This window comes from Aythya marila (genome assembly GCF_965140915.1).
Source record: "Aythya marila genome assembly, chromosome: 1".
In the NCBI taxonomy this organism is placed as follows: Eukaryota; Metazoa; Chordata; class Aves; order Anseriformes; family Anatidae; genus Aythya; species Aythya marila.
Window position 1 is genome coordinate 99,789,484 of NC_139042.1, and position 19,368 is coordinate 99,808,851.

The 19,368-nt window shown below is 33.5% G+C and overlaps 1 protein-coding gene across 3 annotated transcripts in view; it reads left to right on the plus strand.

The window, feature by feature from the left end:
- Positions 1-19,368, plus strand: part of NCAM2 (neural cell adhesion molecule 2) — a 283,943-nt gene that overhangs the window by 149,642 nt on the left and 114,933 nt on the right. For all 3 annotated transcript variants that reach the window (XM_082784603.1, XM_082784601.1, XM_082784602.1), the window contains exons 5-7: positions 3,725-3,862; positions 7,382-7,499; positions 12,290-12,450. In XM_082784603.1, coding sequence (XP_082640729.1) covers positions 3,725-3,862; positions 7,382-7,499; positions 12,290-12,450 — 417 coding nt within the window. The remainder of the gene's footprint in view (positions 1-3,724; positions 3,863-7,381; positions 7,500-12,289; positions 12,451-19,368) is intronic.

Consider the following 19,368-nt stretch of genomic DNA (forward strand, 5'->3'; position numbering starts at 1 on the left):
CACAGAATCACAGAATTTCTAGGTTGGAAGAGACCTCAAGATCATCGAGTCCAACCTCTGATCTAACGCTAACAGTCCCCACTAAACCATATCACTAAGCTCTACATCTAAACGTCTTTTAAAGACTTCCAGGGATGGTGATTCCACCACTTCCCTGGGCAGCCTGTTCCAGTGTCTAACATATTAAGTTACAAACTACAGCAGATATATGTGATTTGTTCAGGCTAGATTCCTAACAGCTAGACTGATAAAGTTAGGTGTAACTGGATCTACATGCAAGTTCATAAGTTTGTAGAGAGGCAGTTAATTAGGCAAATAAATTGATGTGCTTTGCCACCTCAAAAGCAATGACAGCATTTCTCTACACTGTCTCATTAAAGTTGTTTTTGTCATTATGGAAAAGAAGACGATCTGCATTTTCTGGAAATGAAATTAATGTTGATGAACCATTTTATCCACCTTCTCTTCCGTCTTGATCTCCGTATGTACTGAAACTCAAGGTTGTAGTGTGTGCACTTAAAATTCTTATCCTTTAAAAATTAAATACTATTTTAATTTCAAAATGAAAATGAATGTAATATACCTAAATTATGAATGACAACCCAGCATGGCATCCAATAAAAGTTATATTTGTTTTTTTATGAAAACATATAAACAACTGTGAGACAGTTGCTGGAGAAAATAAAGAAAAAAATAAAAAAGCTTGTTAGCTTGTTTTATGTTTCTGGACTCAGTGTTGCACTCCTGTCCACTATGAAAGAAAGTTTTGATCAAAATTCTTCTCATTTAATATGTCTGTCATTCCTTCTGTCATCTAGGTACAAAGACTAAGACAAAATAAACTTCTACCCTTAGAAAAAGGGTTGACATTTTGATCTAAATAATTAAAAAAATGAATGTAGGTGAGACTTGGAAGATTTTGAAAAATAAGAAAACAAAGCAAGGTTTGGCAATTTAACAGGAAATAGTTTTCATGGACACAGCTCAGAAAAGTAAAATTGTCCCAAAGATCTCTCTGAAAGTTTTGTTATTATTACCATTTTATTTGCTTTTCTAATAAATCCGTCTGCTGTACGAATAGCAAAGGAAATAAAACATTTCATTTCTTTTTTCAAAACCATACATTTTGAAAACTTCGAGTTTTTAAATTCCACATGTGAAATTGTCTCTTCAACCTTTTTTTTTTTTTTTTTTTGTGCAGTGCTTCAATGTGAAGAAGTAGAATGACAGAAACCAATTTTAATTTAAATTTTCCTCATGTTTTGACCTAGACCAGTACCTAAATGAGATCCCAGTCATTCCTGGGAGGAAGAGAGGTTTAAATCATGTAAAAATAGGACATCGTGTACTTTGAGTTTTGGCAATGTCTATATTATTTTATAACGAAGGTTGAAAAAGAGTATTCCTAATGTCTTGCAGTTAAGAAAATTTCTCCATGCCTAGTGAATTAAAAAGACAGTTGCATATTTTATTTCCAGCTTCACAATCTCCAGAGAAGGACTGGTACCTGTAGCCTCTTCACATAATTTAAGTAACGTCAACTTTTTTTTTTTTACTATATTACAAATGGTGCCTATTGAAAAAATATAATTATTCTTTTGGGGTTTTATTTCATAGTAACCTAAATTACTGAACAATTTAATATTCAAACTCTCTTGTACATTCCACGGTTTATTTTAGGGACACTTGAAAGCGGCCTCTATTTTAAACATTCTAGAACTTGCGTAATAGGAAGACATGAAATAATGTTCTATATTTTGTGAAATTTCTCCTACATTTTGACCATTCTTCCATTGTGTTACAATTAGTAGGATTTTTGCAGTACAGACTTTTGATTACTTTGGTTTTCCAAATCTTGACAGTTACTACTATCTGTATTTTTATGTTCCATTTGAACAGAAGACTGCCTTCTCCCAGAAGGCTAGTTCACAGAATCGGTAGTGAAAATTTGAAGATTTTTCCTGCGTAGGAGGCCTATAGATGACTGAGAATAGTCTCTCACCATTCTGAATTGGTTTCTGTATGTTCCCACCTTATCTGCTCCATTCTCAACTATGAGAATTTACATTTTAAAAAAATCCTTCTAGTTACAATATAGGGTACTGCAAGTTATTCCTGGCCAAAAAAAAAAGCCATATAGGATCACTGTACTAGAAAACATTAAACAAAACCTTCTATTCCAGTGCCCCAGTGGAATTTTCTCTTATTCTAAAAGACCATAAGGGACAGAATTCAAAGGAACTATACTGACCCACAAAATCACATGGGGTAGGATTTTGCAATTTGGTTTTGCTACTGCAGTGTAGTGCAATCTCTGAGAAGAAGAACGAAAGGGGTGCTTTAAGGTTCCCACTCAAAGTCAATAGTTTGCACAGAGTTCTACTTACAGAGTAGAAGTGGTTCCATTACTCTACATAGCCAATGTAGAAATGCTAAATATACTTGTGTAAACTGACATGCAAATTTCACCAGAAGTTTTGATTTTTTCTTCAAGAGATCTTTAGTTGTGTCTCAGTCTTAGAATGAAAAGTTGTGCCTAAACTTTTTCTTAGATATTGTGGGCACATACCCTAGGAACACAGTAAAATTTACAAACCAGAGCCCAGGTTCACCCTACCTGTCAGGAGCCAATTCTTCCATCTCTTGTTATGAGACATGAAAAGAACATACGGAATCCCACTTGCCATGCCCCTTAATATTTGCTCCAGCAACTGGAGCAGCTCCACTTCATGCTTCTTCTCTCACATTGGTGTCTGCAGGGCTAATTTTCAAATATCTTTTTGTTTATTCCCTCGCTCTTCACTGCCGTGCAGCATTTTCCCCTTCCTTACCCAGACTTCTGCGGCACCACCATCGTGGTGCCCTGTAGTGGGGCCATTGGAGCTGGCTGTGTCTGGCATGGGGCAGCCCCGGCACCACCTCAGAGGCGCCCTGAAACCCCCAGCTGCCAACACCTCGCCACATAAACTCAGTACACTAGTTCAGACTGAAAGGAAAGTTAGAACAGTTTACTCTTGCAGATTATAATTTTGCTGATTTGTATGCAGGAAAACGTATAAATGCTTGTTCTGAATCTGGTTTTACAATGGAGTTAAGCTACTCAAGAAATATGTTGAATTGCAGTTTATACTGGACTTTGCAGAAGGTGAAATGGTTTCTTGCCTTGAAGAATGAAGTGTTAGACGTTTGTCTAGGAAGTCTTAGACTATAGCAAGATGGACCTTGGACTGAGTTATAGGAGATGACAAAGGAACAAGGGGGAAGGAGAGCAAGCAAGTTGAGAAATCCATAGTGCCATAAAATAGGCATAAGAACATTGGTTAATCGAGACACAGAGGAAAGATACATTTTCTTACTTATTGAATTTATCTTTTTTTTTTTTTTTTCTATTTCTTTAATCTTGTTTTATATAGGTGTTCATGAATATTACACTATTATTTTTTTAATAATTTATAAATTTAACTTTCTTTGAAGGGTCATCAGATGTAAGTAAGAGGTTATGGATTGAAAATCCTGATTGATTTTTAAGAAATGGCAGTATATTTTGGGGTGGATAAAAAGCTACTTTCTCAGCTTACGTTTTACTTTTAAATTGACAAATGCTTTGTCATGAGCATTCTGTGTGTTTAGAGAATTTAAAATTTCTCATTTTCCCGTTTAAATTAGTGTTCCTATAGTTGTCTAGATTTGCTAATAACACTTTATCTTTTACATGCCTTTCTAGATCGATTTGCAGTATTAGCAAACAATAATCTCCAAATTCTTAACATCAACAAAAGTGATGAAGGAGTATACCGATGTGAAGGAAGAGTGGAAGCCAGAGGAGAAATTGACTTCCGGGACATAATTGTTATTGTGAATGGTAAGAAGTAGAATCATAGAATCACACGATGTCTTGGGTTGGAAGGGACATTAAAGATCATCTTGCCTTTCTTGATTATCATAGCCTCAATTTTAGAACATATCAGCTTCTAAAAAACCTAATTAATATTAATTTGCTAATATAGTTCTCATGTCTGTTTAGTATTGTTTTCCTATAAAAGTAATTGCTTACTATTAAAAAAACCTATTCTACTGTATAAGTAGAATTCATTGCATTTCATAATGTCAGAGTATATAAACATGCAAAAGCCCTATTACTATTTTTAATCATTCAAAGAACACTGGCAATCACTACAAGACTCGAGTTTCAAATTATGTTGCGTAGTAATTCAGTTCACTATATTTTTCAGTGTTTTATTATTTCTTGTTAAGAAACACTGATTTTCCATAGAAATTCAGCTTTACTGCATTGGGCATATTTTATTAATTTCTTTTATTTGAACCATCCCAAAAATCATGAATACATTTTATTTAGATAAGCAGTATTACTTCTAGATTTTTAACATTTTTTTATGAAGACTAAAATATGATTTATAAGTGGCATTAAACTTTTTATTAGTTTATTATAAATATCTACTAAGGAATATGAAAGGATGAAGACAAAACAGAGTATTTAGTTCAACCACTCTCTTAAATTCACGGTTGGCTTGTTGAAAAGTAGATATGAACACAGTTCATAAAGGGCATTTTTTTATCTACATGTTCTGTTTAATATCAGCGTTTTAGTGAAACTAATTCCATTAGCTTCTGAGTTCTAAATGCTTTGTCCTTGACAACCTCAAGCCTCTGCAAACCTCGGTTTACAGAAGTCATTATGTAAACTAAATTATCAGTTAATTTCATGAGAAATTAATAATTAGCTTCTGGCACACATATCATTTAATCTGTGTAGTCAAGCAGCAGCATTGGAATCAAAACTCTTTAGGTAGGAAGTATGCAAAAAGTGACAAGCAAATGGGTGATTGTCCATTGTGTTGTGATAGAATATCACAGTACGGGCCCAGTGCATTGTGAAGTCCCCTCAGTAACTTGCTTTCATCTCTGTGCATTGGGTGCTGCGTTGCCTTGACTGCTGAGTATATTCCAACAGTTCCAACAGTATTTAAAATAGTATTTAAAATTCTGCATGAGATTTTCTGCTGTTGATATTTATGTATATAGCTACATTTTGAACACCTTTCTTTGCGATATATGCCATTGAGCTGAAAGAGAACTTGTGTTAAACCTAAAACATTGGTTTTCGAACTCCAATCCCACTTCACATTTTTTATTGGTGGATTATATCCACAAATCTGTTTTTGCTTACATTTGTAACTGCTCAAGACAAGAATGCCAACTTTCACTTACATCTAGACTTCAGTCCATAGTGCTGTGAGAAGAAGAGGTTTCCAGCTGAGAGGTTCTAATATTGTTGCTTAGTTAGAGTGGTACCAATTAAGAGCTATTTTTCTGCTTAATTTATAGGAATAAATAGCTTTTCCTAGGTAAAACTGAATGTAGTAAACCTGGCCCGAAATGCCTTTTAGATTAATAGAAATAATGGCTTTTATATTAATCAGAAAGAAACAAAAATTATAGTACTCTTTGGTGAAAAAGAAAAAAAAAAAAAAAAGGAAAAAAATATAAACAAATTGAACTTAAATGTGACTGGATTTAAACATTTTGCTATAAGTTAGATATGCGTGACACTTTCCAGTATGTTTCTTATTGTATCCATACCCATTTGTCTTTCCTTCTTTTAGGTTCATATTTTTAATTCGATCCTATGTACATAAAAATACAGAAACAAGATAAACAGATCTCACTTCCCAGAAGGACCTATAAGAAAAATATTTCATGTAATTGTCATCATAGTGTCTCTGAGAAGACTGAAACACTTAAATAATGGGATGAATTGAGTCATAGTCCTGTAGTTCTTAGTTGTGAGTAGTGAAGAACCTGCTACTGGTGACAAAGAATTGATTCACGTCACTAACTCTATTTTCAGGTCTAGACATTAGAATGCACTGCAAACCAGCTAAAATGTATGAAATGTTGTCTAAGTGATACTTAAAAATGTAAGATGACTAAGTCACACAACAGAAGGGTTTTTATATGCTGAGTAGTGGCCCATGCAAATTCAGATAGAAAATAATTGATCTGTGAAACACTTAAATTTCAGCACCCCATGGAAAAGTCAGAAGTACATAACATTTACTTATTGTTGACGAATCTGGTACACTGCTTTTAATAATTCTGTGTATCAGATGTTCAGAAACTGAAAGGGCTTCTGAGAATACTAAAGCTAAATATTTTGTACTGTTTAACACAACAGAAGTTAATTCTCAACAGTTTGTGAGAAAAAACTTGTGAAAGTGAAATGGTATGCCATAAGCAATTCATTGGGGTTGCCTTCTGTTTTTTACTGAAAGTTAAGTCGAAAAAGGGATAGCTCTGAGCTACTCTGATGATAAGGTGCTCTTGCTAGCTATATTATATATATTATATATATAATATAATAAATATTTATATAAATATATAAATATAATATATATATTTATATTATATTTTATATTATATAGTTATTGAGAGCTGTATTTTGTGAATCTTCTTCCTCTTACTTCCCCTGACATTCTTTCTTTTCCATATATTTTCCTTCAATCTGAGGGGTTTTTTTTGTTTTTTTTTTTTTTTGCTTGTTTTTCCTGACAGTTAATGGAAACAGATTAGGGACAACTGTCTTAAAATTATCATATAAACAGAGATATTAAATATATTAATAATAAACAGACCTGTGAGTCAATCTGCTTTAAATATTATTGCTATTTTTCTCTTGGGCAGAGGTTCTCTCCAAACAGTTTTAATTTTATTAATGACTATCCTATCAATAACAGACAAAGTATGTGGTTCTCAGGACACAATTACCAAGACAGGTTGTAATTTCTGAAAACAGATGGTATCTATTGGGTTTTATCATGTCACTTTTTTAAGCTGTTGATACCCCTGCCCAAGAACTTTGCAGGTGTTAATTAGAAAGAACTAAATATGCTTAATCGATACTGCTATATATTGACACCAGTTTTAAAAGCACTGTCTGACATCAGTACGTCAACTGTATGTCCGCTATAGAGTTGAATGAAAGAAAGAAACAAGGGAGATTTTCATTTGAGATACTTAAATTACACCAGTCATAACTCTACTGTATCTTATGCATACTAAGTATGACTTCAGTCACTTTAAAATGGTCTGTAAGAAAATTGAACAACTATTGAACAAGACTTTTGAGTTTATTGTTGTGCAAAAAAAAAAAAAAGTTATAAATGTCCTGATTAAAAAAAATAATAATAAAATGTGTTTAAGAAAAACAGAGAAATACCGAGAACTGATCCATATTGTAACTTGATCCATAAGTGTAACTATGCATTCCAAAATTAGCAAAGGAGCCTATGCTTTAAATTTCTCCAGAATCATACAGAATCTTCTATTTTCCATTACTTGGACATAATGTTTTATTTTTCAGTTCCCCCTGCAATTACTCTGCCACAGAAATCCTTTAATGCCACTGCGGATCGAGGAGAGGCAATAACTTTGTTCTGCAGAGCCACTGGATCGCCTCCACCAGAAATAAGTTGGTATAGGTAAGTTCAGTAGAGATCTGCACATGAGAGCACATTGTTTTATTGTGTTATGATTTTTTGTCACACTCCATTAAGTAAGCTGGGCAACCTTAATTACTTTACTGAATTTTAAAAGTATATACTGTCCATTTCTACTGTTAACTTCTAAAGCTAGAATCAACATTAATAAGTGAATGAACTCACAGAAATTCTATTGCAGTTTTTAAAATCTAATATGTTTTGAAATTGGACTCAATGATCTTGAGGTCTCTTCCAACCTAGAAATTCTGTGATTCTGTGATTCTGTGAAATATGGAACTGCTTTTAAAAATAAGTTTAAAGTTCATGTGTTTTTGATTATGTCAATGAAATGAACATTGGGAATGTTTACCATATAACAGTTGTAAAAACATAAATATCCACACACTTTTTATTCTTTTAACAAAAATATTTATATAAATATATTTATATAAAATATCTCAAACTCCTCACATCAGTGCACATTTCTATTTTGGACCCAAATAATTTGCATTCACATATGATTTCAGGTGAAATTAAAATGTCACTGCATTTTCAAAATGGACATCACTTATTAATTTCCTTTGGAATCTTTGAACAATGTTATTAATTTTAAATATTATCTTCCTGTGACAGACACCTTTATCCTAACACGTCATAAGACAAATGCAGAACTAAGTTGTTCTCTTTTTTTACAATTTACAATGCTTTACTTTTTTTTTTTTTTTTTACAACTTCAATGATAGATGTAAAAAAATAGAGCACAGTTAATTCCTTAACGTGGCCTTGTAAGACAAGCCAACATTGACATTTTATATCGTTATATATATCCATGAACTGTGTAAATATATATAAATTTACACAGTTCATGGATATCTCTGTTTACAGATGTGTTTTTTCAATACTTTATAAATATTACATTACGTATACAGGCTAACTCTGTGTCTTGGAGAGACACTTGTCTCTGCTGATCAGAGACTACCTTTTTAATTTTCCTTTGTCTTGCCTGTCACTGAGGCAACCGTTTTACACCATTCATTAATCATCTTTCATACAGATTTTACAAAAACTTCATCAACTAGTGTATCATCAACTGTATACTGGATCTTTAATGAGGAACTTTTGTTCCGTACTTATTTCAGAAGCCAACATGAGCAGCAATGGCTTATGTGCTTCCTTTCCCTGTTTATTATTATTACTACTCTTATTACTATTATTATTATTACTCTTATTTATATTTTCTCTGATTAGGTTGTAAATTCTTGGCAGGATCTGTTGGGATATTCTCCTTGTCCTTGGACCTACCTCGCAGATCTTTCCAGATAAAGACCCTAGTTTTCTAGATTATTTCATATTCTTTTTCTTTGGAAATTAGACTGAGCAAAGGGAAACTAGATCAAGATAATATATATTTTTTTTTCTTTCTTAATAAAAATCTAGAAAACACTGCTATTTTAACTGTTTTAACTAATTTATCGAATAATAACTAGTATGCATTTCATCCATTGAGAACCCATGTGAATCTGTTTCTCAGAATTAACGGCCAAGGTATTATATTCCCAGTTTCATGTTGTTTAGTGTACTTTAGATGTTGGATGTAAGCTGATATTAATATCAACTTTATGAAAGCGTGTTGGTGGTTTTTCTAATAAGCAAATGGAATTAAGTCTTGATTTTGACTTGGGAAGTTGGGAAGACTTATAACTTTTGGTTACAGCAAGTTATGGGAATAATATTCTGCTTTATTCCCAACTGTGCTGTGTTTTTTTTTTCCAACTTCAGACATTTAACATGTCTCAGGTAATCCATTTGTAAAATGGGCATGCGGTTGCAAGATGTGACTTAATGCAAATCTGTTATATGAATACATAGCTACACTAAGGACAAAAGTACAGAGAGATGCAAACATATATCATATTATTATATTAGATTAGATTAGATTAGATATTGTATCATATATCATGTCATATTATATTATATTTATTATATTAGTAGAGAACTAGATGAAATAGACACATGGATGTTCCTGTTGTTAGGAACTAACTCCAAAATGGACTAAATACAGTGAATAGCAAATACATATTTTTTCCCTTTTAAAACCCTTCAAAGAGTATTCTGGAGAGCTGAGGAAAAGTTCCATTGATAAAAAGGGTGGGATAAGTTCTACTCCGTTCTATTGGTGGATTTTCATTATACTATGTAGAAAATACCTCCATACCTGTTCAGATGGTTCATCAAGATTAAGGACCAACAACATTACATAAGAGCATTCAACATTACACACAATTGAATGCTCTTGTATCTTTATTACTTTTTAAAATATGCCCTGACATATAGAAATCTCTCATTGGCTCTAGTGAAGTTTCTTTAACAAGGCATGCATAATTTGGATGTCATTGTGTGACATCCTTACAGTTCACTGGTATTTTAGTCAATTCAAAAAGAAAATCTTAATTATTCTTTTTCCTCTTGCTTTCTGTCTGGTTTCCAATGAACTGATTTAACAGAAGGTCAAATTCAGCTCAAATTCAAATTCAGCTCAAACATGAAAAGTGGCTTGAAAATCAAATGCCAGTACAATTGACATGGCTTATATATTCCTCTGCACTGACTGTAAGCAGGATGCTGGTCAGAACTGTAGTTTTAAACTTTGAAATCTCTTAAAACAATACCTAATGTGGTAGAGCTTAACTATTTGTCTTACCCTTTCTGTTTCCACATATTGACAAATTTTAAGATTCTGTAAGTTTAGAGTGGAGGTATCTGAGCTAATGTGTCAGTGATCCTCAAAAATGCCTTAGTTCACATACTAGGCACTGAATTTGAGATACCTAGTAGAGAAGAAAGCTCATCAAAATTTAAGTTTCACTCTATTTAATAAGGAAATGTACTTTGTTAATATTTCATGAACTAATAGAATCTAAATCTTTTACCACTTAACTGATATTACATTACTGTATAGCATAACCTTCAGAGAAACGATACACCAAAGCAATTAAATTAGCCAGAACTGAAATATAAAGATCCAAATTTACAAGTCCTGAACTGATGATCTTTACTCACGTGAACAGTCCTACTTAAAACACAATAATTATTTACATTTGTGGAGGTAATTTGCAGTAGGAGAGTTTAGGTGGATCTGACCCCCTTATCTTTACTGACAGGGCTTAGAACTATCTGACAAAATAAATAATCCTCTTTCAATGTACTATTCATGTTTTCTTGTTTGCCTATATCAGCATCAATCTGAATCTTTCCTGTTCAGATGGTCCCGGGTAATCCTCATAATCTCATTTCTGTTTAGAGATGGTCACAGATACAGGTGGTTTTTAAGAGAAAAGGCACTAGGAAACTATGTTTGACCTTGAATATAGACTTTTGTCTCCTACAGAAATCACTGCATTTTTTTTTGAAAACACCTAGGTGGAAAATTAGACCTTTTTTGTTCTGCTAAGCATTTTCTGTGATTTACTTTGAAAAGAAGATGAATAAGAATCACCATAATGTATTGAAATGGACTGATAAGTGGAACAGAGTTACTTACAAAAATGTTACTAAAATGCAAGCTGAATAAATGTTAGGGAATCCTATTAACAGAGATTAATATTTCCAAAGGAGGGGTGGGAGGAAGGCAGTAGTGTTTTCACTTTAGGGAGGGTAATATTTCAGAAAATATGAAATACATATAGCTATTGGCATTCTGTGAGTAGAAAGAAAGTGAACATCATTATTGCTCAAATCTTGAAATAAAACTGTTCAAAAACTAGACATATACATTGGTTTCATTTGACAAACACTTTTTCAAGAACTTGGCATTGCCAGCAGGTTTATCGATGCTTATGAAAATCAGGCAGACTTTATGTAGGTGCTTTTGTGAACAGGCTCTTAATGATTCAACAGAAAGAAAGGTCAAAAGAAGACTAAAGCAAACAAGGCAGCATGAGAAGAAACCAAAAAAAAAAGTAGGATTGCTTCCTTTTAGAAGCAGCTGTTATGATAACTATGTGTATGCCAAGGTACTCAGATGGACTGGTCAAGCCTTGATCAGCCCTCAGAATTATTCACAGGTTTTATTATTTCTATACCATCTGTTCAGAATTCATTACAATGTCTGGACATACATCTGCTTACTAAATTGTGGGTAGCCAACAACATCTGAAAGGAAATAACTTGGAAGAGTTCTTTATAGGCCAATAGGCTCTATGTGTAAGCAATATAAAACAATTTTTATAAATCGGTGCATTGTTACAAGTATGAACTGCAATAGTATATTCCAAAAAGTTTCTCATAAAAAGTATGTATTTTTAAACTGATTTCTTTCTATCCTTCCTTGAGTGCAAGCCATATATTATGATTCTATTCACAAGCATTTTTTCTACCATTAAGTTGATCGTGAAAATTTAAGTATAAAGATATAGTATATTTAATACGCATATATTTTAGAACCTGACAATAAAATTGTGAACATCAAAATGCAGTCCAGAATGCATTGCTTATGTCTAGGATGCTCACATTCTTATAAAAGCAAAACAACAACAACAACAAAACAACAACAAAAAAACACCAATGTTGTAACCCAGCAGAACAATTTTCATAGTTCTGAAATTAGCCCCCTTCTATATGTACTACCAATGTATGCTGCATGACTTAATGCATATCTGAAGATAGCATAATAGCACTTTCTCAAATATTATTTTAACCTGTTTGATGCTCCCATAGCACCATAGCACATTGCTTCAGACTTTGGAACCTACTAGTTATTTTATACATCTTTTTGTTTGTTTGATTTATAGGAATGGCAAACTTATTGAAGAAACTGAAAAATATATGTTGAGAGGAAGCAATACAGAACTAACAATAAGAGATATAAAAAATATTGATGCAGGTCCTTATATCTGTAATGCTAAAAACAAAGCAGGAAATGATAAAAGACAGACATTCCTTCAAGTTTTTGGTAAGTACTGCATAAAATATACCACCCTTCCTTTTTAAATGTAAACAGTTGGGAACTGAAATTAGAATTCCCAGTTTTCAGTGCAGTATTCCTGCAAGGTGTCTACTGATGCAGCAAACAACTTTCTGTATTATTTTACAGCTTTTTCCTTGCTGTTGGCTACTTTAACCTTTATACCTGGATCTAATTTTGAAAAGGCTATCTACAGCCTTTGCTATTGCACAATTTAGATAGAATACAATGGAGTGTTAAATTGTTAACTCAATCCACTTTTGCCTTTAAAAGTTGGCTGCTTGCAAGAAAACCAAGGGTAGAAAAAGGGAAAACTATTGAAAGGGAGAAAAAAAAAGTTATTTGGACTTGTAAGCAGTGCTTTTTTTTCTTTTTTTTTTTTTCTATGAAGAATGCCATGCAGATATGTTCCTGATTTAATATTTGGTTTTAGATTTTTGATTTTTTTAAGTACATGATAAAAAAAATCTGATCTAAAGAAACGACAGTTTTAGAGGCAAAAAAAGTAATAATATGAAAACGTTCTTCTCTTTCTATGCCCTACCACCCAATCTGTTCATGATTCTGTCCTTTACAGAGAATGCTGATGTTTTCTTTGAACTTTTGTGTAGCTATAGCTTATGTGAGCATGCATTCTTATAGCATTTGTGAGAATATAGAAACTCTCCCTCAGAACCATTCTGCAGGATCAAGGCCACAGCTCATTTAGGAGAAGCCTACAAATGAAGTAATACACCCTGTTGTTTTTTGTTTGTTTGTGTTTTTGTTTTTTTGCATATAGTATCACTGTATTGTTAGAGTACTTCTATACTGTATAAATAATTAACTGTAGGTTTTAGTAGATAGAAGGACCACATATTTGAACAGCTAAAACATGTAGTTAGGACCATGGAAAATTAAATTTTACATCCCAGCTAAAACAAGTAGTAATTTATTAGTAATTTATACAGACTGAAACAGTTCCAACAGGAGATGCTAATCTGATGTCTTTCACTAGAAGCTGATGGACTGGGTAATGTTGTTATTTTGATGTGGAGCCTGAGGTTGAAGTCATGGTGTGAAGTGAACAGATAAGCTGTGCCTGTATGCTTTACAGTGTCCTATTTGGGAAACTTTATAGCTTTTCTAGACTATACTGTCTCCAGTCCTCCATAAAATCTAGATGGTCTGCCTGGGATACTTGATGTTTTGTGGTGATTAAGGGTTCTTTTAAGTTGCTTTTCAAATGAATAAAAATAAACACAATTTTAAGTTTCATTCTAGCCTAAAGATATATAGCAGAGTGAAGATTTTTGTGAAAAAGCATTTTATTCATTTGTATTTGTCCCCTGACCCTCCCCCCCCTAAAAAAAAAAAAAAAAAAAAAAGTAATAGACTTGCTAGTTTTGATATAAGTTTGGGGAAGTTTCAGATGATAATAATTTTGCATGTAATTCAAATAATTTTAAGTATGGCTGAAATTTACTTAGTTTTGCCTATGGCAAGGTTATTTTTTTAATGCAAGGAACAGTGAAAGGGAGTAACACCAGACTAAGAACTTTTCCTGTAAGCATTTTTCCATCTTCCAACAGCTACTGATTTGGGGACTCCTCAGAAGGTTAAAATTAATTAATAAATACCATGAGTTTGTTTAATCATTTTTTGAATATATATATACTTTTTGCTTCCACAACATCCTAAACTCCTAAATTCCTTAAATAATTTCTTCCTTGCATGAAAAGGTATTTCTGAAGTTCAGGTCTGATACCGGTTCATTTATTTGGCTCATAATTCTCATTTTTAAGTGAAGAATAGTTCAAAATGTTCTTTACATCAAGCACAGTTTTATATGTCACTAGTTCATATCTTTCCTAAGCTGAAAATTTCCAGTTTTTAACTAATTTTTCCTACTATGGAAACCATTATGAATCTCTGATCCATGCATTTTTGTACCTTTCTATTCATAATCCATTATCTGTGAAATGGCAAGACAGGGCTGGCATGCAGTATTCACATTGTGGGGGAAGCAGGCTGCTTAGCAGCACAGTCCTGCTTCTGCTTTGATCTCCATGCCTTGTCTTACATTCTCTTTACCTCTCTGGCTCTCCCAAGTATTGAACTGACATTTCCACAGAACTGTCAGTGGTGTCTCCCAGGTCTCTTTCCTGAGTGGTTATAGCTATTTTAGAGCACATCACTGAGTGCACATATTTAGAATTTTTTTTTCCCATGTGCTTTACTATTGGATATATTCCAATTAGATTAGAATAATCTGTGTACTGTTTGTTTGACTATAAGGCATTGTATGAGAAAATAAGCCTCTTACCTCATTTGTAATCTCTGAAGCTCAATGTGATTTTAGTCTAATATTTCCTTTACAAAGTTCACCTCTCACTCTGAAAATGTGGAGAAGAGTTGCTGTATTTTCTCCTACAAAGAATTTTGTTTTTAACTTTGTCTCTCATACAGGTTAAACTCCCAGACATATATATAGCCAACAAGTTATTATACTTTTCTTCCCCTTAAATGTATTCAAAAAACTGCAGGATGAAAATGGCAAGGCAGATGGCTAATTATTATAGTTAAATAGTACACAAGCAGACAGTTTGTGTTAAAATGACCTATTAAATTACATAATTCTTCTCCACTCCATTAGCTTGTTTGTCTCACCTACCTGTTATCTCTAATGATAATTTACAATTTAAGCTTCTTGAGTCAATGACTATTATTTGTATTACAACAGGGCTCTGGTAGGGTTGAAACTCATAATACCAGTAATGTAACCATAAAGCAATAATGATAACAGTAATATTACAGAATTCAGCATTTAAATTTCTTAGTACTCTGCACTTCTTGAATGGACATGCCCATCAATGTGCCATCTAACACCTGCATATGTTTATTTCCTTGACTTAGATATTTTTGTTAAAAAAAAAAATTGTTAGTTTGTTTCCAATATTAGTATTTAAAAAGCTATTTTGTCCTCATATCAAATTCTTATTTTTACAGTTTTTCTGGAGCATTAACATACATACCGAAACCTATATGCTCCCACCCTACTCTCCCCAGTTTTTCATCTTCTTTACTGCCTTTTATCTGTTCTGTATAACACATCTTAGATGAGTAAAGGAAGCCCTGTTCACAGAAGATTTCTTACTGATCATGATTTGGTAATCTCTTTCATTCTGTTATAAGAATAGAGGACCTCCTATGGGTCTTTTTCTCTGTATTTCCAGAGAAATTTCTGTAATCCATTATTACCAAAGAGATATCATCTGTATTAATGCCTAGAAATTGCCCTAAGATTTTTGGTACTAATTTATTTGGCTTTAGTCTTTTGAACAAGACTGAGTAACCTACATTTGCAACAGTAGTAATCACTGTGGCTGTATGAAAATACTGTGCGAGACATTTGTAGACATCTGTTTCGCTTCTACTAGTGTAGTCAGGGTTTCTACTTTACATTAGCTGATCTATGATACCTTTCACCTACTATTTGGAATATAGCTACCCCGCTCCCCACCTGCAGTGCTGCATTCAGCTCTGGTGCCCTCAACTTAAGAAGGACATGGAACTGTTGGACTGAGCCCAGAGGAGGGCCACAGATTTGATCAAAGGGCTGGAGTACCTCTCCTGTACTGGCTAAGAGAATTGGGGATGTTCAGTCTGGGGAAGAGAAGGCTCTAGGGAGACTTTGTAGCAGACTTCCAGTACCTAAAGGCGGGCCAGGAAAGCTGGAGAAGGACTGTCAGGGAGTGTAGGGATAGGAGAACGAGTAATAGTTCTAAAGTAAAAGAAGGCAGATATATATACAAGGAAGAAATTATTTACTCAGAAGGTGTGTAGGCACTGGAACATGTTGCCCAGAGAAGCTGTGGATGCCCCATCCCTGGAAGTGTTCAAGGCCAGGCTGGATGGGGCTTTGGGCAACCTAATGTAGTGGAAAGTGTCCCTTCCCATAGCAGGAGGCTTGGAATTAGATGATTTTTAAGGTTCAACCCAAACCATTCTGTGGTTCTATGATTCTGTGATTCTATGAAATATTTAAACATATTTTTAGTGATTTCCCTACTATTAATTTACATTGTTTTGCTTTCTTTGTTTTGTTATGCAAAACATGTCTGTTGATATGTATACGTTGTAAACATTTTGAAATATAAAATACCACATTGTTACTCCTATGAGCACCCTGACAAAAATTTCCAAAATAACATAATAATTAGCAGTGGATTTAACAGCAATCAAGAAAATTCAATCCTTTACAACCTTTTTCATATTTTCTTACTTTCTCAGACAGACCTAAACCTGTATTTCTTCATCATTATTTCTCCGGGGTGATGGCAGTAGTGTTCATTTACCTTATCATAAAAAATTGTTCAGGCTAAGAAGCAAATTTAGCTTTAATTGAAGATAAATCCATGCTTTATAAGAATAGTGCTTACGTTCTGAGGATAGTTTTTGTCTTCATTTTGCTTATTGTTTTGGTTGCTCACTTCCACTCCTTAATTGATTAAATTCTTAAGTAATTAACTTAAACGGTTCTGCCATTCTGTGATGCATAATCAGGTGACATTTTTTCAACAAATTTTCTCTTTTTTGCATGTATGCCATAGAAAGAGACATTTTAATGTCTAGAATTTTCTATTTCTAGAAAGAAAATAAATCTCCACTCAGAATTGGTTAAAAAAAACAAGAGGAATTCTGTTATATATTAATTTGAGGTTTTCTAGGATATAGCTGTTATACCTATATGATCAATGAGGGTAGACTGAGATTATGAAAAATATTACACTGGTATTTCAGTAGTTTCTGATGATTTTGTAGAAGTCAAGGGAAAAATACTTCAAGAAGCACTACCCTTTATAATTATAGTATATTTTGACCACATATTATTTCTATTTTCTAGATGTCTTTTAAAATATAATCTTATATAAAAGAAAGTTTTGTGCAGCTATGTTCAATATAACTTTTGTTCATTAATGAGAAAAGTGTATAGTATTATTCTTTTTTTATCTGCTATCAGGCAGATGAGAGGATGGAAAATGTAACTGACCTTTCCTGTTTTATCCCTCTTAGATATATTCCAAATGCCAAAACTAAAAACACTGAGGTTAATTTAGGCCCTCAAAGGACTTGCATCTTTGAACCAAGCAGGCTAGAGTGAGTCTATAATGAGATTGTGGTGTGGAGATTGCCTAAATGTTTCCATTATTTTCACATTTATAGTGCCTGAAGCACATCTAGCTAATTTTTCTTTCAGTTTAGTAAGTAGTTTAATATATGTTTTGTTTTGGTTTTGTGATTGTTTTTCACAGCTGGGCAGCTGAGCTCCACCACAACCATTCCCTCAAAGGAAAAGGAAAGGGAGAGAAAATATAATGAAAAAGGTTCAAGGGTTGAGATAAGGACAGGGAGATCACTCAACCATTATTGTCATGTGCAAAACAAACTCAGCATAGGGAGATTAATAAAATCTAGTACCTATTACTAACAAGCTAGAGCAGTGAGAAACTCAAAACATCTCCGCCCCGCATTCACTCTGTTTCTCCAGGGCTGTTTCCCACTCCTCACTCTCCCAGCTGCTGTTGTGTAGCATTTTGTTTTGTTTTGTTTTGTTTTGTTTTTTTCCCCTTTCTTAAATCTGCTCTCACAGAGGTGCAAACAACATTACTTATTGGCTTAGCTCTGGGCAGTGGCAGGTCCCTTTGGCGCCGGCTGAAACTGGCCCTTATCTAACATGGGGGAGCTGCTGGACTCTTCTCACAGAGGCCACCCCTGCATCCCCCCATTACCAAAACCCTGCCACATAAAACTAATACAGTTTTCTACAATACAGTTTGATACGTATATGAGAGCTCTTTGTTTAAACCTATTGATACACACAGGAAGGGAATACTGTGTGTCTAGGTATGTAGCTATCTGTGCCTGCTCATCAGAGGCATTATGAAGAATATCAGCCGCAGCTTCATGAAGTGAAAGTCATCAATAAAAGATGTAGTCTCAAACATTTATACATTTTCTGTACCCCTTCTTTCCTCCCTCCTAGCTCCTTACCTGTGTAGAACACCTCTATTTCTTAAAATAAAAATTATTTTATAAATATTATTTTATAAATATTTATTTACCGTCTATAAAGGCAGTGATGCCAGTTCTCTCAGAAGACGAATCTTAAATCCTTTTTTGAGTGTGAAGTAGTAATACTGTTTTAACATGTATAAAGACTCAGGTTTATCATGCACTAAATCAAGTCAACACTTTATACTAGTGTGTGTGCATTTGTTTTTATGATAGGAATGAAGTTTCAGGAATCAATTTCCTAGGTATTTTCTTGTTGGGCTCTCTAGCTTGTTTATGAAATTCAAATTGTATCAGCAGTCTCCAGGGTTGCAGTTTTGCTACCTGATTCAAATGTGGCTGTATAGGAAGATAACATAGGAGTGAGATTCCTCATATGTAATATTAATCAAGAGATCCAACCAGGTAGTGGTACAGGCTTATTAATATATATTAAGCCTCTTGCTACTAAATCTACGGTCGTATTAATATTAATTAGCTGTTTAGAGTAGTTATTTTCCAGAGATAAAATCAAAACTTTTTCAAGCTTTTTCTTTGTTCAGCTTCCCAAGTCTGATGAACTTCTTTTGTCAATGCTATGGGTAGAACTCTGTGAATGCACTAAATTGTGTGTCTTTTTCAAGAGATAAGTTGCAAGCAGCAAATAACAGACCTAGAGTCTCTAATTACTATCATGTTCTTAAGCTTTGCAGAGGAGACTGTAAGGTACACAACAATAACATGAACATTCAGTTTACAAGGTATTCCCCTTGTCTGAATCAAATACAGAAGAAACCAGGCAAATATATATATATATATAAATAAATGGGAAGAAACTTGTTTATTTAGAAAGCTGTAGGGAACTGAAGACCA